The following is a 26,615-nucleotide window of genomic DNA, read 5'->3' on the forward strand; positions in this document are numbered from 1 at the left end:
ATGACCAGATCAACTATTTGCTAAAAAGCGGATAAATTATTAATACTAATGATGAATTTTTACTTTGGATTCAGTAGTGCATAAGGACAATCTTATCCTTTTTTTTTTTGTTCTTTCAAATTATAATGATTGAATTTAGTATAATTCGAGTATAAAAAAACAAAATTATAATTAATGATTAAATAAATAATGATTAAATAATCAGAAAATTATAATTTTGTCAAGAAGATAAAAAAAGAAACAATTATAATTATTGGGATAATTTATTAAAAAAAAAAAAATCGATGATCTAGCGTTCGCGGAAAATTAACGGAGAAAGGTAACGCGTACCTAGCTGTGTTCATATTTGACAACTGCTCAACGGTCTGGCCACCATCTCCTAGACTTTTAATTATAGCTTTCCCAGGCTGGTCGTTACCTACAACGGATATTAACCGCGTAGCATTCAGACCAAGGCTGATCAAGGCGTTGGCGATATTTCGTCCGACCCCGCCGCAACTTTCTCGGCTTCTACCGGCATGCGTTCTACCATCGTCCTGAAAGAAAACGTCGATTATTGATCCGGAATATGGAAAAGATGCGCCGCCTCTAATCGCGCGTCGAATACTACGGGGCTCGATTGATCGATCGTCTTTGAATTCTACATAATAACGGTAAGCGATCAGTAATTAACCTTCTTGTCTATATTATTTTTTTCTATTCCTGTTAAAAATGATTTTTTTAATTAAAAATCCTATAGCAATCCCATAAAAAAATAATATATGTATATATGAATAATAACAGGTGTTTTTTGTAAAAGAACGAATTAGAAAAAAATATTTGAAAATATGCGAAAATAAATACAAAAATTAGTTTAATGGATATATAAATGAAATAATAAAATTTTATTTTTTTCTTTGATATAATTTTCAATTATTTTATAATATAGATATGTTATAAAGCTATTTTCGATTATGATTATATCTATAACACATGCTGTTTCGAGACATCATGTTCAAGAGATTAATTTTTCTTTAGTTAGATGAATCGAGAATAAATATGAGAAAAGCGGGAAATTTTTCAAGGAGATTAGTATTTCCCGCCTTTCGCGCACTTTTCTATCACAATCATTCAATTCGAGGATTTAATCTGAAGATACTTGCTAAATCACTGAACAGAAAGAGGACATTTTGAATTGATTATCATATTTATATTCGTTTGTGTTTTCTCCTATCTACATTTTCGAAAATTTTCCTCTTTTATTTTTCCTCTTTTAACTGGCTTTTTTAATCGTTTTTATTTATCTTCTTTGTGCATCTTTTTCCATATTATTGTATTTTCATTTTTCTTTTTATCGTATGATTTATATTTCGTTTCACAAAATTATCCTTGTCAAATTTCATACTTTTTCTCGAGCAGTTTTTTGCTTTCTCCTCTCTTTCTTTTCCATGCATAATATTTATCTTTCTAATAATTGTCTATTCTATTTCCTCCTCTCTTTCTTTTCCATGCATAATATTTATCTTTCTAATGATTGTCTATTTTATTTCCACCCTCTGAAAATTATTTCTATTCTCTTTTTTTCCTATTTTATCTAATTCATTTTTTTCCTCCTATTTTTTCTTATTTCTTATATTTTCTGAGATATTTTAATTATTTCCTTCCTCCTTGAATCTATGGTTGACGGCCTTACTTCACTTCTCTATTCATCCCTCGTCAAAGTTTCTCACTACCGTTTATTTTGCTTCTCTCGCATCTGCATTTTCTTTCTATTTTCTTCCCAATCTCTTCTGAATCTACTTACATTATTCCTCATTTCCTATGTATTCTCACAGATTTCCAATCTTCTTTCTCTCTCGCTACCACTTTCTCTCTTCTATTTACTACTCTTTCCCTTTCTTACTAGCCACGCACCCTTCACCCCTCAAAGCACACGTGCCACCACAGATTTTCCACCACCACGCTCCGTCTCTCTCTCAAAGCTACGTTTCCCCTTCCCGTCGGCCACCCCTACCAACGCTCGATTCACCCCCATCGAGCTTTCTCCCCTCCAATGCCATCCTTTCTCTCGCAATCCAACCTCGCCACCGCCGCCTCTCACCGATCTTTTCTCTCGTTTCATCCCTTTCGAGTACACCCGAACCGATCGTCGATCTCCGTCTCGTCGGTGGTCGCGCTGTCTGTCGCCGACACCGTGCAGCGCGACCAGTTAGTCCGGTTGCCTACCTCGGGCGCTGTTGACAGCCACCCTTGTACGCGAGAAAATTCTTCCCGATGCCAGCCGCGTTACCACCACTGTCTCTTCCACGATAGTGGCAAGAGATATCGCGATAGTGGCCGTCTTCCTCCCACGAGAAACTGCCGATAGAATTTCAACGTGGTATCGTTGTGTGTCGTTTCTAGATAAAACAATCTTATATTATTTTTACCAGTGCACCGCGAAAAACGTGAAGTCGAGTAGTGATCCGTTGGTAAACCGCGTACGTACGTGTTTGAGAGTCCAAGTGTTTGTTCGTTTCGTTATGCGTTTAAGCTGTTGGTCCCGCTCGATTGCCGAGCAGCTAGAACGGGATCAAAAGTAAGGCTAAATAGGAAGGGGATAGGAACGGCGAGTTTAGAAGGTCGAGGGGAAGGATGACGAAGCGGAGGACGAGTAACGTGGGATCATGGTGGTGAATGATAGTGGTGGAGAAGCAGTAAAACCAGAAGCAGTAAAAACGGAACGGCGGAAGCCAGTGCTTTTGGCATGAACGAGAAGGAAAACAGTCTCGATGAGGCTCGCGGTCGCGGCGATGCTTATAGACGTGACGTGACTGTCTCGCTGTACCAACGCTCGTACTGTTCACGCTTAATCCTACTCGTGATATTAGTGATTCTTATGACGATGTGCGTGCTCGATTCACCATGCTGTGTCACCGTGACAGCGTAACGCACGTTTAAAAAGGTCAGTAACGAGACGTACATGGGGGACTTCTCGAAAGCTCTCTCTTTTTTTTCTCTCTCTCTCTCTCTCTCTTCGTCTCGTTTTTGTAATCAGCTGGTTTTCCTCGATTTTCTGGCAGCAGTGTGGAGTCACGTGTGTGCAGGGCGAAAAGCCAATAATAACACCATCGGTAATTATTCAAGAATCCCGAGATTTTAAGCGTTCATACCGTTTTTTCGTCGATAGATTTTGATCGTTTCCCCGTTTTTTCTTTTCTTTCTTTTTTTTTTTTGAACGAACGAAACGAATAGCGAAGAAGAAGAAGGATAATAACAAAAGAAAGATAAAGATTCGTCTATTAGAAGACGTAGCGAATAATTGGACCGCGAAGAAGGTAGGAGTATGACGGATACAAGGCCGAGGCGATCGAGGCGGGGCCTTTACAATGGAATAGGCATCGAATGAATTTGTGTTTTGTCATTGAACGGTGAGAAAGGAAAGGGATCCGTGGAAAAGCTATGATAAATTTCTGTGGGAAGGTCGGGAGGAGGATTGCATAACGTCAACCCCCTTCTCCCCTCGGCTCGGTCGAGTTTCAACCCTCAACCCACCACCAGGTTTTCCCTTCTCGGTATATCCAGCTTCTCCTCCAAACGGTAACAAACATTCGCGCCGATAGCTAATTAAAAGCTCTCTCGCATAAAACCGCTCCTCTTCCTGGCTACTCTTTCCTCCTCCCTTCGTGTTTCTTTTTCCCTTTCCATCCCCCTTTCACTCCTTTCGTTTCTCCACGTCTATCGTGTAACGAAAGAATTTTAATTAAAAAAGACATCGACATCTATTCTCCGTGAAGGTATTCGCGATGTCGTTTAATTCACTAGACAAGGTCAGGTCTCCCTTCACTCTCTGTTCCAAGCCTGGCGAGAGAAAGAGAGAAAGAGATAGAGAGAGAGAAAGGGAGGGGGAGAGATAGAGATAGAGATTTCTGTCTCTCTTTTTCCAAGCTAACGCGACACCGGGGGCGAAAAAAAAGGGATCATCCTGTGGGGATCGATTGTCCCCGCTTTTTTTCACCGGTATTCGCACCAACCTGAACACGCTGAACATTGACCCAGGACATTGACTGTCTGAATCCTCATCTTTCGAATCTTTCTTCCTTTGATAATACGACAATACGATCGTACAACGAATTATAACGATTCGTCGATATGGCAATTGTTGCGTTAAAATGAAAATTCGAATTTTCTTCTAAGCCTAATTTGCAAATGCATTGGAGCAAGCGCGCAGAGGGGTTAAACGATCGATGGGCCCTTCACTTTCTTCCGTTATCATTCTTTCTTCTTAGTTCATCCTTTTCCTGTATCCTGTAACATCGATACGCGAGCATCGATATTCGCATTTTCGAAAACACCGACACTTGCCAAACCAATCTTCCATTCCTTTCTTTTCTTCTTACGCTTCTTTTCTTTTATCCCTGCCCCATTGAAGATCTTCCCCAGAAGAAAATTTATCGACGACGAGATTTCTTTTTGTTCCGTCCCGATCCCCTCGTTTCTGTTTACCCACTTTCTTTTCTTAGATCCCGCACAACGTGCACTTAACCACCCACACACGATGGATACATGTACACATATCTGGACATGTGTGCATTCTGAAGCACGGATGCATGTATCGTCTCCACTTCTCTCTCACTCCATGTGTTTATCTATACACGTAGCTACATATATTCCAACACGGGCTCGAGAGGACTGTGGTGCAGTGATTCCCAACCATACGTGCCGACATATTCGTTCTGTGCCAAGAATTCAAGCCCGTTAATTCATCCGTGAATCCTTCATACGTTTCGTCACGTTTCCCTTTTCTCAAATCTTTCGCCCCTTTGACCATATAAACTTTGAACAATTACCGTATATTACTTCTTCTCACTTCCTTCTTCCAGAAACGCTTTAAGCGTTTCTACACACCGGTTTGTCACCGGTTATTATCGACAATTTCCCTCCAAATATGTAATGCAAACTCGTAGCAGACATTTGATTATAAAAACTTTCATCGAATCCACGCATCGAAAAGTTTACGGAATATTAAAATATCCTATATGAGGAAAATCCAACGGATCCAAATAGAGCGTTAAACAAGCTAAAATAAGACGAAAGAATGCAAAATAGCTTATATAATAGTATACCGTAAGTATATTTCTTTTCTAGCTGATTCACGAAGGATTCTATCCTTGAGTAATAAATTAGCTAATATTTTGTTCAATATTTTGTTATTAGAAATAACGCTCTTAAATCGTTCGCAGGATACAAGAAGAATCTACAATCTTCCTACGTATCCAAGCTTTATTCTTCATTTTCGGTTTAATTCATCCGGTTTATATTCGGCTCACTAGAGTCACTAACATGGTTCAAAACAAAGTTCTCATTAACGGGATAGACACTCTGTTTACCGTATTTGCCGAGCTTTTGAGGCGGAAAGCAAGCGAACGATGAATACTTTAGAGAGTGGCCGCTGGTGGAAAAAAGTTATCAACTTTTAGAGGCAAGGAAGGGTTGATCATCCAACGATACAAAACGAAAGAAAATTTAACAGGATTCTATAGATCTTAAATGTCATACAACTGTTTGTCAGCTCGATTATTATTATTAAATGTAAATTCGTTTGATGATCGAGCAGTGACATTTCGTCCCACGATCGAATTCATCATCCATTTGTGCTCGTTTACGTATTTTCTCTCGCTTCGATACACCTATACCCTCCTTCCTTCCTCCTCCTCCTCTTTCTCTTATTTTCGCACTTTTCTCTAATTCGAACGAAACGAAAGCAAGTTGGGTTGACGTAAGCCGTCTAATAAGAAACACGATGCTGCTACCGATATGATTTCTGTTAAAAATAACCAATGCCCAGTAGCTGCGCATCTCTGGTACATATATATATGTATATATATATATATATATGTATATGTATATATTTGACAGTATCATCCCTCTGGTGGGTTTGAAAAATTTCCAGTTCCGAATCATATTTCTCTGAACGTGTAGTGGATTTGATTATCAGACTTTGAAAAAAGAGATCGAGCGATGAAAAATTATTATGCTCATAGTTTCGTCTAAAAATATCGTATCGTATAATGTTAAATTGCATTGGACACAAAATTTGTACCCGGATATTTTCTTCGATGCGATTTCCTTTTTTTCTTTCTTTCTCTTCTTACTTTTTCGCTTCGTAGAGTATACAATACGCGATACGTGGAATGAAATGTCATTTCGTATCGTTTGTAATTTTGATCGTTTTTTTTTTGCATTAGTACGTTTACTCTTTGTCTTTCCTTCATTTGCAGTTGTTCAACTCGTTCCTCCCCGCAAAGAGAGAGAGAGAGAGAGAGAGCACAGCGCAACACGACTAGCTGGCTAAGGAAGATCGATAATAGAATTGCCTATTGCACGCTAGAACTGTCAGAAAGAAATACAATTTAGCGAGGTACACGCTAGTGACCTGTTCGTGCCGTTTCACGAGCGAGCGATATTGCTTCTACGTGATCTATCACGATGAAAGCTAATAATTACTCCTTGCCGTATCTGTGCGCCGCTCATTGCATATCAGATAGTACGCGATCGTGCGTGTCTTTCGTGAAATTGAGAGAAAAATCCTTTCGAGATTTTGTTTAAAAAAAAGAAAGGGAAGAAAAGCAACTGCAGGAAAAGCAGTTCGTAACACGGTTTTGATTTTACAAGATTAACCCTCTATTGCATTCCGTTTCCACTCGGGGACTTAAATTTCAAAGATGCGTTCCTATTTTGCATGGGTGCAAAATACGTACAGAGATGTATCCGTCAATGTTTTAAAAAAATAAGAATGCTGTTAGAATAGTACTTATCATTATTTATTTCGCGCTCATTTTTAAATAAGACTAACAGCCGTATATATTTTTTCAACTCGTCGCAAAAATTCATGCAATAAAGGGTTAACCCTTTCTCTATTTCGTCAAACGAAATTCCAAGCGTTTCGAATATCCATAGATTATAACTAAATACGTGCACTCCCTACGATAGTTCGATTCCTCGAGCCAGACAATTTCAGGATTAATTCTTTCATTTCGTGCCTATAATATCCACGCTAGCTTTATATATCGGTGAACTTTATTGCTTTCTCCTTGCTCGCGACTTTATTGATGCGCATTTCGCCCGCTCTTGCACCGATATTTTTATCAATTTTCGACGGTTACCTCGACAGAGAAGGAGGGAGAAAGCGAGCGGACGGAGCGAACGCTTCGGTGTCCGATATTCCGCAAGATAAATCGTCCCCTATCGGGCAACTTTATTGCTTTACATCGTTGACACAAATCTGTGACGCGGTATTGTCGCCACACCGGAACAAAAGGCCGAAACCGTTTTCCCGACACTCGATTGGTTTCTGTTTCGATCGTTTACCTCGAATCGTGTCCTGCTAACTAGCGCCATCAATTTCGGGTAAACGGAGAGGTCCCTTGCCTTCCTCGGCTTATATACATCTTCCGTTGCAACGAACTTTCGATAACGTTCAATTTCAATTTCAACTAAAGGAATAACGATCATCCCTGAAATCATTTACGAATCGTTAAGTGGATGGAGCGATAACGAGAATAGAATTAATAAACGGTGAATGCAATGATTTTTTTTTAGATACAGCGAATGTTTTACCCTAGAAAGTAGAATTCAAGGAGATTGAACAATGAAATAATGGAGTAGTGATCTAGCGTTCTGGTCAGACAGTAACGATAGAACGTATTTGTCAGACGGACAATTGTCCAAGCGGTTGCTTCGAACACTGTAATCCGTAATCAAACTGGTCCTAATCAATCTATTAACACAGAGGCAACACAATCCCCTAACCCAGTGAACAGAGACCGCTCGCTGTAAACTATCGGCCGGGTAAGCATGTTCCAGGCGCTCGTATATACAACATATATATATATATACACACGCACACACACATATATATATATCCCACAAACCATTCGAATCGCTCGAAACTTTATATTTTTACGGTGCTTTAAATCCGTCATCAACATGATTTTTTCCAATTTTTTTCCCCGGAATACAGGAATCGTCACCGGCGATTGCGAAAGAATCGATAGAAAGAGAGGAGCAAAAAGGAGAAGAAAGAAACGCGGCGGTCGAGGGAAGAAGAGAGAAAAGGGAGATATATAGAACCTCTCCCGATTGGCCGAGAAGTTACAATAGACCGCTACCACTGTCGGGGGGCTCGCGTGACACGCGCCGTTTCTCACTCTGCACATTTGCTCGTCCACCTCGACGCGGAGGAAGCTCTCCCGATCTCGATAAACACACACGCACACACACCAACACACACACATACACTCACACGACACGTACACGCACACACGCCTCCCGCTTCCATTCTCCACCCGGACGGTATAATCCTTAACGACGAGGACACGCGTACCAGGGAGGCACCGATAGTATGACGGTGATGCTGCTGCAACGTTCAGTCACCCCGCAGTCGACGCACAGCCAAAAGACAGCGAACAAGGACTGCAACGCGAAGCCACCCTTCTTATTCCTGCTCGACGACTGTCAAGAGCACAGCCACTCCATTGACACTACCATCACCACCACGACAACCAACAACAACAACAACAACAACAACAACAACAACATTAACATTAACAATAACAATAACAATAAGAACGACGACATACTTAAAGGAGGTAGCAGAAGAGACAGCAATCGTTCGTGCGCCGCCGACGAGGCGGCGGCGTCGGTGACGTCCCAAAGACGCGCCGAGTGTGGCCAGGACGTCGCGATGCGATATTACCGGCTCTGGATCTACACCTGTAACTTGGTGCTGCTCGGTAGCGCGCTAGGCTTCGCGGCCGCGGTCTCACGAACGCTTTTATTCACCGGTGATCCACGCCGGTACGTGGTGCCTGGGGTGCCCCGTGCATACGACCCGACAGCCCTCTACGCTTACCTGGCATTGGCCACGCAGTTGGGCTTGGTGCAATTGTTGGGTTGTATAGCGGCGAGGAGATTGAGCGCAAGACTTCTCAACGCCTACTGGGTCCTGCTTCTGGCGCTTCTTTTCGGCGACGCCGTGATCGGGGTCGCCTGGGTCTTCCGGTTTGAGAGGATGCGCGCCGAGCTCAGGCCTACTCTCAGGCAACGATTGCAGGTCAGTATTTTATATCTTTTCCTTTTTCTTTCTGGGAACGTTTATGAATCTGAACGTATACGAGCACACTCGGATTTCCAGTTAATTTCTTTTTTAATTTCTTTCTCTTCTTTTACATATTTCTCTAAATCGTACAGAAGCATTGTGTAACGTTACACTTCGCCATGCCTGAAAGTAATATTCAGAAAGAATTCGTTTTCTTTTCTTTTATATTATCCTGCAATAAGTACAACTTTCGTACGAAAAGAACTTGATTGGCAAAATCCTGGAATCTAGATTCTAATCATGGTCCAGCGATCCAATCGTATAATTCTCTCCTCCCTTGCTTCAATGACCTATATTATCTCGCTCAGACTTTTCCAACGGACTAAGAAGTTTGTGAAGAAATCTCTTTTCTATACGTATCGTATTCGATGCGGCTTTACTCAACCGTGTTACCTCCAAGCGAACTTCATCTCAGGTCACCTCAAGATGACCTCCCGTGGAAAAAGTTAATCGTCGAGACTCGAGGGAAACTTTGGAGGGAGATACGAGAAAATCAACTTTCGAGAAGGAAAGTCTCGATCGATCGCGAGCGAATTTTATTCACCCAATTTCCTCGATCGATAGTAATTCGATATACGAAACACGCACAGGATACGGCATCGTTTTATTGTCCACGGGGAATGCGTGTTCCCTTATCTAGATTCGTATCAAATTTGTTCACATTTATGAAACGATATCGAAACGGATACCACGAGTAGTTGAACGAGTAGTTCTCAGCTGCTGGGTCGGGTATTAAAGAAAGAAAAATCGAGAATATCGTGCACGACGAGCAAATATCATCGAGTTTTATGCTCGATGAACGAGTGGGCCATTATACGCATGTATGGAAGGGAAGGTTGTCGTTAGCGGAGGAATAAGTGGCTCGTTTTCGCAATAAGAGAATCGGTAATATCGCGATCAACAGCCCCGGGATGGATTTCTTACGAGGGGATAAATCTACTCGAATCGAGTCCGAGCTCGATTTTTCCCTCGATTCGTGCGAAATGGGGAAGATAGAATAAAAAAAAAAAAGAAAAAAGAAACGCGAGAAACGGAATGCGAAGAAGATAATATACTGTATCGACGCGAAAGAATACATCGAGCAGGGTTGAAGAAATTATCGAAGCCCCGCGATATATCGCATGTCTTAGCGTTGGAATAATTTAAAACGTCTTTGCTATGTTCGATTAAACTTTCGCCCGAGAAGCTAGAAATTTCGCACCTATCCCCTCCTCGATCTCTCGTCGAAAACGAATTTCGAACAACGATAATTTTGCCCCAAAATTCGAAGGGTGAAAGGGTATCGAAGGAGGAGCGTAAGCAGCGAAAAAAAAAAGTAGGAAAGAAATGGAAGTTTTCAGGGGAGAAAAGAAGGAAAGGAAAATAGGGGAGGCGTGGTACCCTTATCACTTCCATCGTAACGTTCGATAAAGTATCAAGGCAAGGAAAAGGATAGGTTTCCGGTGTCGAAGCCGGGATCGAGTCCAAACGCTCGCGTTGCTGGCAGAAAAATCGTCGGTGAATCATAAATAGGATGATGGCTGACTTGGCGAATCTAAGTGGTAATCGTACATTTTCATCCCCCTTCTCCCAATCTTAAAAGAGAGCTTCTCGGAGCCGATTGAATCTTCGTTTTCATTACGTGGCAATATTTCTCATTCGATCTTATGTCAAACTTTGTCCACGTGTATTGAAACGCTATTCCCGGTGCCGCTTAATCGATAAACATAAAAAATATACAGGGTCGACCGGTGGCCAAAAATCGATTTAATCTCCGCCGTGAAAGGAATAGGATATAACGTCGATCGTTAGACATTGGGGAATTATACGGCCGCGGTGTAGACTCGGCTAAATATTAAAATGATTTCAATAACTCTAAATTTGATTCGAGAAGTAACTTTGTCAGACTAGCTCTTACAAACGTGCAACGATAATTCTGCATCCGACGCCGTTTGCATCTTTGTAATTTTGTGTAATCGGTATCAGTCGATCTGTAGGAGTACAGTATCGTTATTTATATCATATATATACTAATTATTTATAAACATGCAAACATACTTTGCGCCATTTCTTCGTTTTTTTTATATCGCTCCGCGTTATTATTATATCGTGTGTATATAAAAACGTATACACAGGGGGAAGCAACGACCGATTCGATCGAACTTTAAAATCAATCGACCGATTCTGAATAGCATGGAGTGATATATATGTATATACTTGGAGGGATGAAGGAAGAATAAATTAACGCCGATTGGAATGAATAATTTCGTTGGGCGGGGGAAAATAATGGATTGGAAAATACGAGGATTCGAAATTAATCGATTCTCACTTGGACTTTTACTTTTTATAAATGGCGCCGTTTATTTTTAGAGAATTCTTAATTGCCGATTGAAAGTTTTAATCGTGCCCACATTACCACCTATCGAGCGGAAACAAGTTGAAACTTTAAATAAGCTTCGTTGAGCCTAAACAGTCTGAAATTTTTATCAATGCTGCACGTTGATATATTACAGTAATTGCACACGTTGTTCGAACGGGAAATTCTCTCTTCATTTTTATGATTTTAATAATTTTCCAAAAATTCTTCGTTTTTCTTTTTCGAATAAAAGAAAAAGGAAAAATATTTTTTTCGCTAGTTGCATCGGATTTGCTACTCGGAAAATATTGGGGGATGAACTAGGTGACGGAGCTAATTAAGAAAGAGTGAACTAGTTTACCGGCACCTCGTTACTCGTCACGATGAAAAATCAGTGTCACGGGGATTATTAACAATTCCGATCTTTGGCCTCCGTTTCGCCCCGTTTCTCTATCCGTATCTGCAGTCATTATTCTTAGCCCCGTTCTTATCTAGGTCGATCGCATAATCGACGGAAAATGTGCGTACCCTCGAATAATCGACCTGGATACATGCAGTATCGTCCGCTCGATTTCTATTATCCATCGACGCTGCTCTAAAATCCTTTCCTTCCCTCCTTCCTTCCTTCTTTCCAAAAAGCTCTATCCTTTACCTACTTTCCAAACGAAAAATCTGCCAAATTATCACGAATTATGATCGCGAATTATCCTTCGATCGATGATAACGAGAAAACTCCATCGAAAATCCTGCAAATGGCAGTTTAACTCTACAACGCTATAACTCTATCGGTCTAACTCATAAATAACGGTTCGATATCGAAACAACGGTTAAAAATATCCATTTAAAAATATCCGCAGCCGATACTCTTTCGGCGAACGATGCGTAAATTTAGCCTCCATCGGATCGATAACGTTTCGAGCGAAGTCGAAAACTTCCCAGTTCTATGAACTTCGTTCTTTCGCCGGCGTACACACACGCATATATAACGCGTATAGAATGCGCGAATTTGATTATCGGCGCGAACTCGGATTATTGATTTGGTTGCAGATGGAGTACGGGAAGGATCTACGATTCAGCGAGCAATGGGACCGTTTGCAGAAGGAGTTCACCTGCTGCGGTGTGACCGGCCCCAAGGATTTCGGTGGCCGATGGCCGCTCACCTGTTGCGGACCATCTGGCAACGTTAGCGACAGTTGTCAACCGTACGTGAGAGGATGCGAGGAATCGTTGATACGATGGCTACGAAAAACCGCTGACTTGCTGTTCGTTTTGGGCTTCTGCGTGATAGCGTTCGCCAAATTGTGTTTCCTCGGTATACTGCGTTACGAGATAAGGGAGATGATACAGAAGATACGATTGTTAAGGGAGCCACCGCCGCCGGCGACCACCCTCGCGCAACCACCATTCTCTCAAGTGATACCGGAAGCGACCAACAACGGGAGCATCGTTCGACGCACCACTCTGCCTAACGCTGTCACCCCTTCCGGTATGTTTTCTCCTGATACGGTTATGTCATTTTTCGCGTGACTTATATTTTGTCTTTCCAGCAATTAGAAAATGGGGGAAAAATTAGAGAGGGATAAGAGTTGAAGCGTTCTTTCTCTGCAAATTTTTCTGAATTTTTGGAACATTTATCTTTGGGAAAAGATTTTGCAAGTTTTCAAATAAACGTTTCGAAATGATTTTGAAGGTTTCGCGTATGGGATGTGAACGATGTACACGTTTGATTTTGGGCGAGAGGCACGTGAAGAGGAGCGTTTCGACGTCCGCGTGGCATTAGGCCAAGTTTTCTAAGTTCTTGGTGGTCGCACGTTGTGAAGAAGAAATGATTATTTCCAAGTGTTTAAATAGTCTTACATCAAAGCATTTCATATGAAAGGATTTCAAAAGTGAACTCGTGAATTGTATAAAATTATCCTACCAAACAATATTAAAAAGAAAGCAAGAAAGTTTGTAATATGCAAACGTGGGAAAACAATTGTTCGGATCTCGTGGAACTTTTAAACAGACTTTTGCTTACTTTACAAGAAAACTCACGAGGAAAAAAGATATATATATCTATAATATATATATCTATAAAAATACATTTTTCCTCAACTGGAAATTCTCACAGTAGCTGCCAACTGTTTATCAGGGATTTTCGTTTCGAGATTTATCAAACAAATGGATTAACGTTTATTAAGGTCATCCCACGATTCTTATTACGACCTCTCTTTTCCTTTCTTTTTTTCACTTCTTTCATCGACTTTTCTCGCAGCTGGCTGGCTTCGTAGTCAATAGCACTTACACGGTTTAAACGATGCAAAAGCGTGACGAAAAAAAGAGAGAAGGAAGAAAAAGAAAAGAAAAGAAAAAAATAGGATTAACAACGAAAAGGTAACGAGAGATAATTGGATAAACACGAAGTTATATCGATGCGACGTCAATGAGAAATTGGGAAATTGGAACAAACGACGACGAGTTGTCCCCAAGTATCTTTTCACAGAAGCTAGTCGATAGTTGGTCTATCTCGTATACGCGAACCAAAAGAGACTGAAAAAGCTGCTGAATAGCACGAAACGAAAGTTTCAATAGTTCCTTGACGAGGAACTATACAACCGGAACCGTACTGTGCAATCGCCGAATCAATCAATCGAGATTCCTCGAAGATAAACGTGTAGGCAAGCGTGTAGTACAGCTCGATCGAGATTCGTGTTTCGATCACTGGTTTCATCGGCATGCGATTTCGAATAAATACGTTTACACCAGAAAAGGGAGGCAAATCCTATCATGGACGCGGTTGAAACACGCGAGTTTCGATCCTCGTAACCAACGAAGATTTATGATCTGAATAAACCGTGAGTCGCAAACGAGGAAATATTCTCTCAAGTATTCTTCTAAGTATTTCCTGGTGGTTGGAAGTATTTCGAGTAAATTGGAGGATGAGTGAACAATATACTGAATATTTAGATGTGTGAGGTTTGTAAAGGAAGGAAGGAAAGAAAAAAGCGCCGAAAAATAATTGGCACGAAACAACAAAGGGGTTAACGACACGGAAGAACTGCGTGCATGGAGGAACGAAAGTCGACTCGTTTCACAGTCGACGAATGTGAAATAATTCCATGTTGAAGCTGGCGATCTTGGGTCGGGGCTAGTCATTTAAGCGATATAACTCGGCCGTATATGCCTGCCTCTGCACGTTTTGGGATCGGAATAGAAGAAGTAGGGCATTGCGTGCTCGAGTATAATAAGTATTTAGCACCCTGTTCGTACCGTCTCATAATTATACAAACAGATAGAACGAATTTTAAAGTTGATAGGGATCGTATATACGGTTTTTTAGTCAAAGGTCAAATCGCGAAACGATAAGAGGGAACCCGCTGATCACAGCGTGGAAATTGATTCTATTTAAAGTCTATTATTATCAGTCACACGGTTTATAATCGTTGTAAACCATCTCTATACGATTCCTTCGAACTTATGGTCACGAGAAGTATATCGATTTTTGCCAGGCCAATTTTTCTACGGATGTTAAAATATTTTATATCGATAATGAAAGTTTCGATAAAATCTCGCAGTCGGAAATCTCCAGTATTATCTTCTCGAGATATTTCGATTGTTGAAGAGACAGCATGAAGAATGCTTCTCCGAGATCTTGTCAACCTGTCCTTTCTTTTTCCAGAATTGATCATTCCTTCGACACTTTTTTGTCTTTTTATCCAGATTAAAAAAAAACCCCGATAATCATTTTTCTCGATGGAGAAAATGTTTTGTCGATTTTATTAGTTAAATTCTTAGCACAGCTTCTACAATGTAATTCGAAGCTCGATTTCTCGATAAAGGAGAGTTGTTTTCTTCTCATCGGATAATCTCCATAATAGATTTTACAAATTTTTCCGTGTTTTTTTTTGAAACGAATCCGCACACGTAGAATTCGTAACACGTATCGTTAAAAAATTAGCGATCAATTTTTAACAGTCAAATACACGAGAATTGAAAAGATGTATCGACATCGCATAGTTGCTTGCCATCTGTGCGAAACATTCATCGTTGGAAATGGGAAGAAGAACCCTAAACGAGCATAAAAATACCCGTCTTATTTTCCCTTCCGTTATGGAAAAAAGGGAATAATCCAATGTATATTATCTCCCCTTATAATCGAATTTACATCCCTTTCGAGCCGATCGAGAATATAATCCGCAACTTGTTCAACTATTCTCTTTCTTATCTTACGACATTACATCAATCTCGAAGATTGTAAAAGTGTCTCGAGTGTTCATTATCGGCTTAGCTAATCTAGGGGGGTGTTATCTGCACGAATGCGTGCGATCAACGGATCTCGAACGAACAAGCTCGATCAAGCTAAACTGATAGGGAGACGGTATAATAAAAGACTGATAACACGCGAGGTACATCAATAACTAGCTTACTACGTTACAATCATTATGGATGTTAATAATAGCATGGCAGTGTAAAAGTCAAAGGTTCTTGCGATTGTTTTGCCATTTCTGTGCCACGCATAGCGACACGAAAACGCGCATTATATGATAATGAAGATTATATTCGGAACGGTTGACGAGTTTCTCGGAAAGAAAGAAAAAAAAGAAAAAAAAAATTGTGCAATAAAATTTTACTTATAATTTTAATTATATGATAATGAAGATTATATTCGGAACGGTTGACGAGTTTCTCGGAAAGAAAGAAAAAAAAGAAAAAAAAATTGTGCAATAAAATTTTACAATTTACAAAACACGAGAGAGAAGAATATATAATTATTTTTCGAATTATCGCTCGAAAGGAGGATATTATATCGATGTTTCGAAACTATTCAAAAATTTCACTAGACACATCGTGTAAAAAGAAATATTACGATCGTTTCCCTCACTCGAGAGAAATATTGCGAAATTATCCATCTTGATAACAGGGAAAATTTAAATTTCAGGAAATGCATCGTTGTTGATTCAAACGGAGGAATGCAACACCGGAAGGCATCCTTTGTTGGCGAACAATTTGCAGGATGGTGGGGCGGACAGCGACACGAACAGTCATTGCGCGCTGATCCTCGAGGAAACAACGCCTACCTCGGCCAACCATAATTGCGGTAACAGAGAGAAAAGCAATGGCAACAACAATTACGAAATGCGAGAATTCAACAGGAGGCTGTGGTTGTCGAACGGCGGCAGCCCGGGTACGGGTATAACAGCCGGTGGTCAAAGCAGGCGCACCTGACTATGGAAGTGGTGGCGAAACACGTCGAACCGTCTCCTCTACAGGAGCAATCGGTCTGCCGAGATCACCGTGTATAAGTAAGCCTATCTGTATATGCGTGGCTCTGACACACACACGCGAATAACCATGTTAAAACGTACGAGAGGACAATTTTTTTTTTTTTATTTAAAAGAGAAGCGACAAACGCGAATCAACCTTCGGATTTTCGTTGGTGGTCGAATAGTTAGTTGAATTAATTAATCGTTAAATGCGAGAGATAAGGATTGGAGAATTTTGTTTATTGCGTTATATTATTGTATATATATATCCAGGAATTAAAACAATCGTAATGATAATGGTAATAATTTCGTTCGATTCGAAGGGGGAACTTAATAGGAAGGGAGAGTATCTGAGAGATCTTTCACTCAGAAAGAAAAGACAATACACACGTTATTATAGGCACGACAGATTGTAGAGACGTATCGAAAGATATCATATTCGGATTATTGATTTTCGCGTGAATCGACGTTTCCGTCGAATCCGAAGGGAGATTCCTGTTTTGATCCTTCCTTTCCCCCTTTTTTTTTTTTTTTTTTTGACTTTCAAATCACGCGTTGTTCGTACAAACGTATCTTTTCTCGTACCTTTTTTACACCGAGTATAGGGAACGAATAGATTATTCTCGATCTAATGTCGTAATTTCATACCGGTTTAGAGATCTAGTCCCATCCTCTGCTCACAGAAACTTATATAGTTTTTCTATCCTTTCTTGCTGCAATATTAAACTTCTCGTTTAATCTCGTATTAATTAATCGTAGTGATATTTTCTAATACCCACGATTCATTTCTTCGTTGTTAATTGATTAGTTACTTACTAAATCTGTGAATTTAAATTTTAATAAAGAAAATGTCGTGAGCAATGTCCTGGCAATTATCGAATCACTGACGTCTGCGTAAATACGAATAATGATTAAATAAACTGTTGTAAATGTCGTCTCTAGAATAATTTGAATAATGCTGATTCATCGAGTAATAATAGTCGAATGATTTTACTTTTTTTTTTTTGAGAGAGGCAGGAGGGATATTTTTTATCAGTTGCTATCTTCTTTATATCCATTTTTTTCTTTGTGATATGGATGATTTGATCGATTTTCTTATTTTTTTTTTTATTTTCCATCGATGAATTATTGGCGACCAGGAGGAATCTGTAAATTCAAGGCTTGTAAACACGTGACTATTAATTAAATATTAATGAAGGAAGTGTTACTAAGAATATTATTAAGAACATATATACGTATCATTTTAATTTTATCGTAAATAATTAATGGTCGTTACCGCATAATTTATTTGAAATTATTCAAATAATGTTTTCTTTTTTTAAATATCCTCATTTCTTTTGTCAATTAAATGAACATTGCTTATATAAACTGAGTTTTAAAATTAAAAAAAGCCAAATTGCCAAAAAATTAAATTAAAAATTTTTTTTTTCATTAATTTTCTTAATATCTTTCTATTTTTATTATCTATTAAAATGAAATGAAAATGTATATAAATTTATTTCGCCCATTTAATTATAAACTTATTTTCCTATATAAAAAGTATTTATGTATATATTAAATTATCTTATATTTATGTGTGATAAATATTCAATAAATAACGAGAAAGAAAAAGTAAGTCTTCAAAGAGTTGGACGCCAACAATTTATCCAATTTCTTTTTTTCAAACTGGATAGAGTAAGAAGTGAAAAGAAAAAAATACATCGATAATCAATTCCACTTATTTTGATTTAATTCAATTTCATTATCGAAGAGAGAATTTGCGTCAATCGTATTGAATTTAATTATTTCGTTAATTTTAATTCCATTAATGATCCTCTATTTTCATCGAATTCTTTCTTATCCATCCGTTCCATGAACTCCGGTGATCAAATTAGAATCAAGCATTTTGGTAATGTTGATTCTTAGAGTCAAGTTTTCGGTATATTTTTAGAAAACGAGATTAAATGACGGACACATCGTTAATTTATATAGATATATACCAAAATTTTCTAGAATAGATAGGATTATTCCATTAGTGTAAAACGAGTAGTGCTGTATTGCGAGCATTTATATCGCGAAAATAGATAAGTCACGTCCGATTCGAGTATCGTTAAATTAAGTAAGATGGCAGGGATGAATATTAGAATAATGAAAAATAAATAAATAAATAAGAAATATAGAATCCAAAAGACCAAAAAAGACCAGTTTAACTTAAAACGGGATAAATCGATATCGCGACGAGATTAATAACATAAACGAACGACCAAATCAAGTTTATATAAAATACTAAGGCGTATCTTCATTTTTTAAAGGATAGGTCCACAAACCGGAGCTAAGGTTTCTAAAGATTCTACTGACCTCACGAGCACACCAGCCCACAATAAGCGAATAACGTTCAAAGTTTTGCGCGTTGCAAGAAAAATGTATCGTTAATCCTCGTATATTATCGAATAAAATACGCTCTGGATCCTGTTAGTCGACGATAGAAATTTATTTACAAGATGAAACTGTTTAGACTAGTGTTATAATTTTATCCGTATTCTCGGCTTCGTTTCTTCGAAGTCACCACGTATTAAGTGGAATTCACTAAATAAATGAGATTTTAAAGATACATTTTCCTCGTGACATCATACATAGTGCAAAGTCTGCATGATAATGCTATTCGAAGTGCTGATGAACAAAATAAATTTCTTTTTTGCGTAACGACACATAACGGACGATGAAACGAGAATCGACATGAACAAATTACAAGGAAGAACGAACTAAGAAATCAATGGGATAAAACAAAAAAAAAGAAAAAGAAAAAAAAACAAACAAAAATTATGAAAAAGAGAAAAAAAGTGAAAAAGAAAGCAGAAGTGCGTCGAAGCTGCATAAAAGGAAAGAAGAAGGTCTGTGAATGCCTTTCGGTATCCTTTCGATTCTCTTTCTACGCGTATTCCTTACATGTCTTTCCGTCCTCGTACGGTCGGTGAACAAACAAAAAAAAAAAAAAGAAAAAAGAAGAAAATAATCAATTACTTTTGTAGATTTATTTTTAGCAGTAAGTTTTCCTATACGAAACTATTTCTCTTTAAATCGAACTAAAGAACGTTTCAAACACGTTATATACTAATTTTTACCGCGCGAATCATGTGTAGTATATCACAATATGTAAAATATAACTATCGTCGCTATTACATAAATGCGATATCTTTCTGCTATTTGGTTCCTATTTTAATTAAAAAATTTTAACATTATCATATTTATCGCGAATTCAATTAATAGAAATTATGCTCCAATTTTCACTGTTTCCAATATAAAAATTGAAATACAATTCAATAAAACATATAAAAAAACGACAAAAATTGTTTAGTTATTCGAACACGATTGGATTAAATCACGAGAAATAGAGTATAATATATTGCTTGTGACCAAATTTTTTTATCATAAATTACGATAACAATGAAATGTGTGAAAGGTTAATCGGTTTTTATCATGTGAATGTTTTTTTAATTTATTTCATTCTCGAGAATTAAAATGCGATAGTTATCGGAGAATATTCTGGGATACTACTGTCAAATTTATTCTTCTTCTGCAAAAATATGATTATAAAAAAAAAAGAAAGGAAAAAAAGAAATAGAAAATCTGTCTTGTTTCGATGATCTACGTATATTAATGATTTTATATACATATATATATATATATATAATTATATATAAAAAGTATATATATTTATATGTATATATATATAAAAAAAAAGAAAAAAGAAAAAAAAAGAAAAAAAAACACATATGTATATATGTAGTAGATATATATGTGTTTTTATATACACAAAAAGACAAACACACAAGTCACCGCATAAGAGTAACGACTATAAATTCCTAGTTCTTTTTATATAAAACGATACATGCAGCGCGAGTAGTCTGTATTGATTTGTGCAGTAAGTCGTATAAATATAATACGATACTCAAAGTAATTGGCTTCCTAGCTAGGATTAATCGAATCTTAGGGATTATATACGTTTATGAATGCAAAGATAATGAATATACGTATTAGTAGAACTGTATATAGCGATGTATGGTAGTCAAATACTAAGTATCGATTGTCTGTTTAAGAAAAAAGCCAGAATTCACATGATTCAATGTCGAAATATCGTTTCGTTTACTTTTGCATAGAATAACGAGAATATTAATTAAATCATGAGATTATACGAGTTAACACGATTCATCATTAAACTTCAGATTTTATATTTTATCTTTTTCATAATTATATCAGTCTGGAAAACAGGGTATTCTCTAGTATGTTATAAAGCATAGATTACTATCAAAGAAATCATTATTACATTCATTAACGCCAATGAGATGCCATTTTTCAATACATATGTTCCTTTTTTTAGTTCATATCATAATTTTTAATCATTATAAAAAAAAAAAAAAAAAAAGATAAAAATTGCATTTCAAGGATTCTTTCTTAATCAGACTATCGATATTATCGTTGAATGTACTAAGCTACAATAATAATATAAAAGCTTACACCTCGCAGACATACAGCCTCTGCCACTAAATGTATATAAGGATATATTATATGTAAAACAAATAATAGATAGTGTTAATTGATTTTTAAATTGATCATTTAGAAAGAGGCAAATATGTTACTGCAAGCCGCCCAGAAGTGAAGATCTACACGCTACTTTTAATTAGAATAAGCTTTAAAACTTTTAACTAAAAAGGGACGATATTATTTTTCATGTTTTAATTCGTTCCTTTGATTCGTTCAATCGTCAAATAGTTAAATTAAAAAAGTTCATATCTCTATGTTTTAGTCATACAATGTATCCCGACAACAATGAATTATGATCCCATAAGAAAGGTTTTAAAAAAGTTTAACATGTGTAGTAATTTATATCTGATGTTTAAATGTAATATGTATATTGAGAAGAATGAAAGAGAGGGAGCTTTGAATAGTGCCTGCTTAAGAAATCCAATTTACTGTATCTGTAAATGGTTAGTTATGATATGTACGTTATTTCGTACACGGTAAACCCAATAGGATTACTATAGCCAAGTATGGGAAAAAGTGTAAATATAGAATCAGTTCATTAGTTTTATAATTGTGCATATTATTATACAAAATGGAAAACGCTTATATCTTCAAATAGATTTTTTTTTCAATTTTTTGGAAAAATTCTTATAAATACGTTTTAAATTGATACATTAAGAATATATATTTAAACAATTCAAAGAAATTTAATTTAAAAAAAATATTCCTTTTCAAAATGTTCTATCTTATATTTTTCTTATATATACTGCATAATTTTTTAACTTTTACTTTAATCATGTTTTATAATTTTAGTGATTCATGCTATTATATCATATCACTCTTCCCCATACTATATTATAAGTTCATGTTATTCAATATTCTTAAATGTACATAAAACTTATGTGGTCGTAATTGTATGTAAATACTGTTAAACGTTCTATAACTTCTCTGATATATGAATATAAGAAAAATTGGTTATTTAGTATAATTCTGACTTAAGATTTGACTTACTTTTATCTCAGACTCCTTTATTTGCAATGTGGTATCCATTACTGCTCCACCAATTACAATCTATAACATAAACAAATTGCATAATGGAAACAAAATAGATAATGTTATATACATTTTAGAATATATAAATATTTCTTTTTTACTTACTGGATTTCGTTTTGATACAAAAATGCATTCGGATGTGTTGTTGTTAAAAGAATTTTGAAGATATTTTTTTGCCAAATTCACTGCAATTTCTGCTGCTACACTTGCATTGTTTTCTATGAGTGCCATATCTCATAATTTAAAAAACATGAATTAAACATTTATTTTATATATACTTTTTTTAATTTTATATCAAAAAATTTAATTACTTACTAGCTTGAAGAGATTGACCATGTGTAATTCTATTTAATTCTTCTAGTAAAAATGGTGTAACATTCTTTCCACTGATATTTTGATATTTTGCATTTTCTAGAGCTTTATGTATAGCTGATTCTATTTCTTTAGAATCTAATGCATACTTTTCAGGAATAGGGACAGTAAACAATATTCCTGTTTGAAAACCTAATTCTCTTTGTTTTTTAAGAATTTCTGTTGCTTCTTCTGAAGTTGATACTTTATGTGGCGCTTTTATTTTCTGAAATGTTTCAGTGCAATAAAATGCAGGAAAATAATTTGTTTTACCAATTTTTATAACTGGAATTCCATGAGTTTCCTATAAATAAAAATAGTTACAAATATCTATTGTAATAATTATTTTTTAAAAAATGCAAAAAAAAATATATTAACCAGATATTCTAATGTCTTCTCAATGTCTAATATAGATTTAACACCAGAACAAACAACAGCTACAGGAGTACGTCCAAGTTCTATTAAATCAGTACTAATATCAAAAGTCATTTCTGCCCCACGATGAACACCACCAATACCTCCAGTTGCCATTATAGGCAAATTTAATAGATTTGCTATTAACATTGTTGCACTAACAGTTGTTCCCCCATTTAATTTTTGAGCAACAATTGTTGATATGTCTCTGCTTGAACATTTAACTGTTTTAGAATGTGATTGTGCTAATATCTGCAATTGTTCATTATTTAAACCAACATGTATTTGTCCATTTAAAATTCCTATAGTTGCAGGTACAGCACCCTAAAATAACACAAAAAGTATTTGTATTTTTTTTATTTTTTTATTTTCAATAATTTATAAATCATTTTCTTCACTTTTTTTCTGATAATATTTTCCACTTGAATAGCTGTCTTTAAATTATCAGGATAAGGCATTCCATGAGTAATGATTGTGGATTCTAAGACAACAATTGGTAATTCATTTTTTTTTGCCATTTCTACATCATGATTATAAACAAAAATTTTGCAATTATTACTAGCTTGACGGTTATTTAATAAATTGATCTGTTTCACTGCTCCAAGACATCTTCGAAAATTCATCCACTGCATTTTTATATATTTTTTCTAAATATATATATAAATTATTATTAAAAAAATATTTGAATATAGTTTGTTTTTTATCGTTTAACGACAAATTAAAATGGTAAGTTAAAAACGATATTTACATTGAATATTGATAATATGTATATTATCCATAGGTTATCAAATATCTTGAATATTCTTAAAAGAAATTTAAAAAAAGATTGCATAAATTATACACGTATAATTAATATAGATTTTATAATGGAAATAAAATTTAGTATAATAAATAATTGTATGGGAAATTTAATTTAATATAAATTTTGATAAAAAATTTTTTCGATTTATTTGCTTGCGTTGCTTTGAGTTTAATTCAAAAAGTATATAATTTTAAATTGTCGATTGATTATTATAAACATTATATTTCAAACATAAATATAACAATTTTTCATCATTACATTGTTAAATGTATTAAAATTATTTAACACAATTATCCAAAAAATTTCAAAAATTTAAATATAATGAAATACTAATTATTTTCTAATTTAATCATACTTAATGATATATAATTTTTTAATACTTATAATTTTTTTAAAGATGTCATTAAGAATATAAATATGTAATAAAATTTTTTTTTAATAAATAATGCAACTACTAACATATTTTAAACATATCTAATTGATTTTAAGAAAATATTAATAAATAAAAGAAAGAGAAATAAATATTATGCCTTTTATATATATATATATTATAGGAAAAATATACAATATATGTAAGTATAAATATAAATTTATTTTTAAATTAACTATACATTAGATGTAAAACGAATTCATTTCCTTTGTAATTTTATTATGAAATATTGAATTTCGATCTAAATATATAAAATATAATGCACATTGTAATATACCTATTACACATGTTATATTTTTTTCTGTTTTATACTTAAATATTATAAGATTATTTAATATATTTTTATATTATGATAATGAAACAATTTAAATTTTTTTTTTAAGAACATATAATTTATAGAAAAAAATCAATTTTTTAAAGTTTTAGTTAAGTATAATATAAATATAAAATACTTAACTTTATTTCTAATCAATTAAATAAATTTTTATTAGATTTTTCACTAAATTTTTATTAAATTTCTTCATTAACCATTCATAAATATACAAATTAATGTGTATTATAATAATTGATTTATCAACAAAGATAAATTTTGCAATAATAATACAAAATATAAATACAAACTAAAAATATGTAAACATATTGTGAATTTTATATTTCATTTTGCAAAAATATTTATATATCTTATATAATGTATTATATTATATCAATAAAAAATTAATTTTTTATTTTTGAAAATTAATTACATCGATTATATAATTTGTTTAATTTTAATTTCATTCTTGTTTGTTTTTATTATTACAAAAAAGGAAAATATTAAATTGTGTATGTTGTGTATTATATTAAAATATATTGTATTATATGTATTAAATGTATTATATTAAAATATAAATATTAAAATAAGATATATTCAATATTAAAATAAGGTATCCACATAATTTCTACATTGCTGTCTGAAGTATGCATGATACGTAAGTAAATACGTATAATCGAGTATGATTTCGTCAGTCGATGTCTTACGTACGAAGAGTTAAGTTCAAGAGTTAAATTCAAAAGTTGTAGATATAAATAAATAAATATTAATAAATTTATTTATTATTATTATCGCAAAAAAAAATCTGAATTTAAAAACATAAATATGAAATCAAAAAAATCAAGTAACATCGGAATATTGTATTTAAGAGCTTATAATCTTTTACAAACTATTGGGTATGCATTATTAATTTTTTAATTCCAATAAAATATGTTAAAAATATAAAAATATTTTATTGCTATAATTATTTAAAAAATGAATATATTTGTGTAAAATTTATAATTATTTGAAATATGAATATATGTGATATAAAAATATTTGATACAACATTAAAATATAAAAAGAAATATTTCTATAAATATTTATAGAATGTTAAAAATTAAAATAATATATAATAAATATTATTTTTGCAGTTGGTCTTACATATTATATAAACTTTTAACAAATGATTATTCTTCTACAATAGAAGCAAATTTATGGCAAAATATAAAATGGCCTGTCATTATTTTTCAACATGCTGCTCTTTTAGAGGTACTTAGATAATTTTTAATTTAATTTTGATTACAAAATGTTAAATGAAATATATATTTTAAATATATATTTTTTAGGTAATTCATGCTGCAACTGGTTTAGTTAATGCAAAACCAATGATTACACTTATTCAAGTATTAAGTCGTGTTTTTGTTGTAAGTTGTGTAATTTTAGCAACTCCATATAATTATGCAGCTTCATCTTTTGCTCTTCCAATGATGATCTTAGCATGGTGTATATCAGAAATAAATAGATATATATTTTATGGTCTGAATCTTTTTGGACTTAATCCTTATTTTGTTAAATGGCTAAGGTATTTAATAATTTATAGATATATTTAAGTTGTCAGGATTTTTTTTAACATTTAAAATTAAAATATTTTAATTTTTACAGATATACATTATTTTATATATTATATCCAATTGGTGTAAGTGGAGAATTAATATGTACATATTCAGCAGTAAAATATACAAATTCTCACCCAGAAGCATGGAGTTATAGACTTCCTAACTCATGGAATTTTATATTTAGTTATCAAATTTTACTTATAACTGTTATGTTATCATATATTCCCTGTAAGTTTTCTGAATATTATTATTGATTGATTTATGTTATTTAATAAAATTTTTTTTTTATTCCAGTTTTTCCACAAACATATATGCATATGATTGCTCAAAGACGTAAAAATGTGGGAAGTGATGCACTTAAAAAAGCTAAGTAATATGAATGGAGTTTGGCACATATTAATAATATTTTATAATATTTTGTTGAAAATAAATATTGTAATATTTTATAAAAATTGTAG

At 34.7% G+C, this 26,615-nt stretch overlaps 3 protein-coding genes across 10 annotated transcripts in view; 2 read left to right on the forward strand and 1 right to left on the reverse strand.

Moving 5' to 3' along the window:
• Window positions 1–24,184, reverse strand: part of LOC107993093 (uncharacterized) — a 31,449-nt gene extending 7,265 nt beyond the window's left edge. The window contains exons 1-7 of one of the 2 annotated variants that reach the window (XM_017049299.3): window positions 23,766–24,184; window positions 23,416–23,664; window positions 22,982–23,341; window positions 22,568–22,907; window positions 22,358–22,485; window positions 22,211–22,270; window positions 331–536 (exon numbers count right to left, since the gene is read on the reverse strand). In XM_017049299.3, the coding sequence (XP_016904788.2) occupies window positions 331–536; window positions 22,211–22,270; window positions 22,358–22,485; window positions 22,568–22,907; window positions 22,982–23,341; window positions 23,416–23,664; window positions 23,766–23,849 (1,427 nt within the window). In that variant the 5' untranslated portion in view covers window positions 23,850–24,184. The other variant, XM_062080082.1, reaches the window with a different exon arrangement.
• Window positions 513–22,187, forward strand: LOC107993096 (uncharacterized). 7 transcript variants are annotated; one of them, XR_009831347.1, is made up of 7 exons: window positions 513–653; window positions 6,240–6,379; window positions 7,561–7,809; window positions 7,982–9,073; window positions 12,501–12,939; window positions 16,375–16,738; window positions 18,991–22,187. XR_009831347.1 is itself a non-coding variant. In XM_062080101.1 (4 exons), the coding sequence occupies exons 2-4, from the start codon at window positions 8,363–8,365 to the stop codon at window positions 16,659–16,661; spliced, it is 1,437 nt and encodes a 478-aa protein (XP_061936085.1). In that variant the 5' UTR covers window positions 1,807–2,923; window positions 7,982–8,362; the 3' UTR covers window positions 16,662–17,560. The 7 variants fall into 7 exon arrangements, 1 of the variants encoding a protein (XP_061936085.1); XR_009831345.1 differs by lacking the exons at window positions 513–653; window positions 6,240–6,379 and adding an exon at window positions 1,807–2,923; XR_009831349.1 differs by lacking the exon at window positions 513–653 and having other exon boundaries at window positions 6,245–6,379; window positions 18,996–22,187.
• Window positions 24,185–24,736: 552 nt separating the features above from the next.
• On the forward strand, window positions 24,737–26,609 carry LOC107993088 (very-long-chain (3R)-3-hydroxyacyl-CoA dehydratase hpo-8). The gene is made up of 5 exons (XM_017049293.3): window positions 24,737–25,455; window positions 25,693–25,810; window positions 25,888–26,123; window positions 26,204–26,385; window positions 26,452–26,609. Exons 1-5 carry the CDS (start codon window positions 25,385–25,387, stop codon window positions 26,529–26,531), a joined length of 687 nt encoding a protein of 228 aa, XP_016904782.1. The 5' UTR covers window positions 24,737–25,384; the 3' UTR covers window positions 26,532–26,609.
• Window positions 26,610–26,615: the final 6 nt, after the last annotated feature.

This window comes from Apis cerana, linkage group LG10, assembly GCF_029169275.1.
Source record: "Apis cerana isolate GH-2021 linkage group LG10, AcerK_1.0, whole genome shotgun sequence".
NCBI classification, from domain to species: Eukaryota; Metazoa; Arthropoda; class Insecta; order Hymenoptera; family Apidae; genus Apis; species Apis cerana.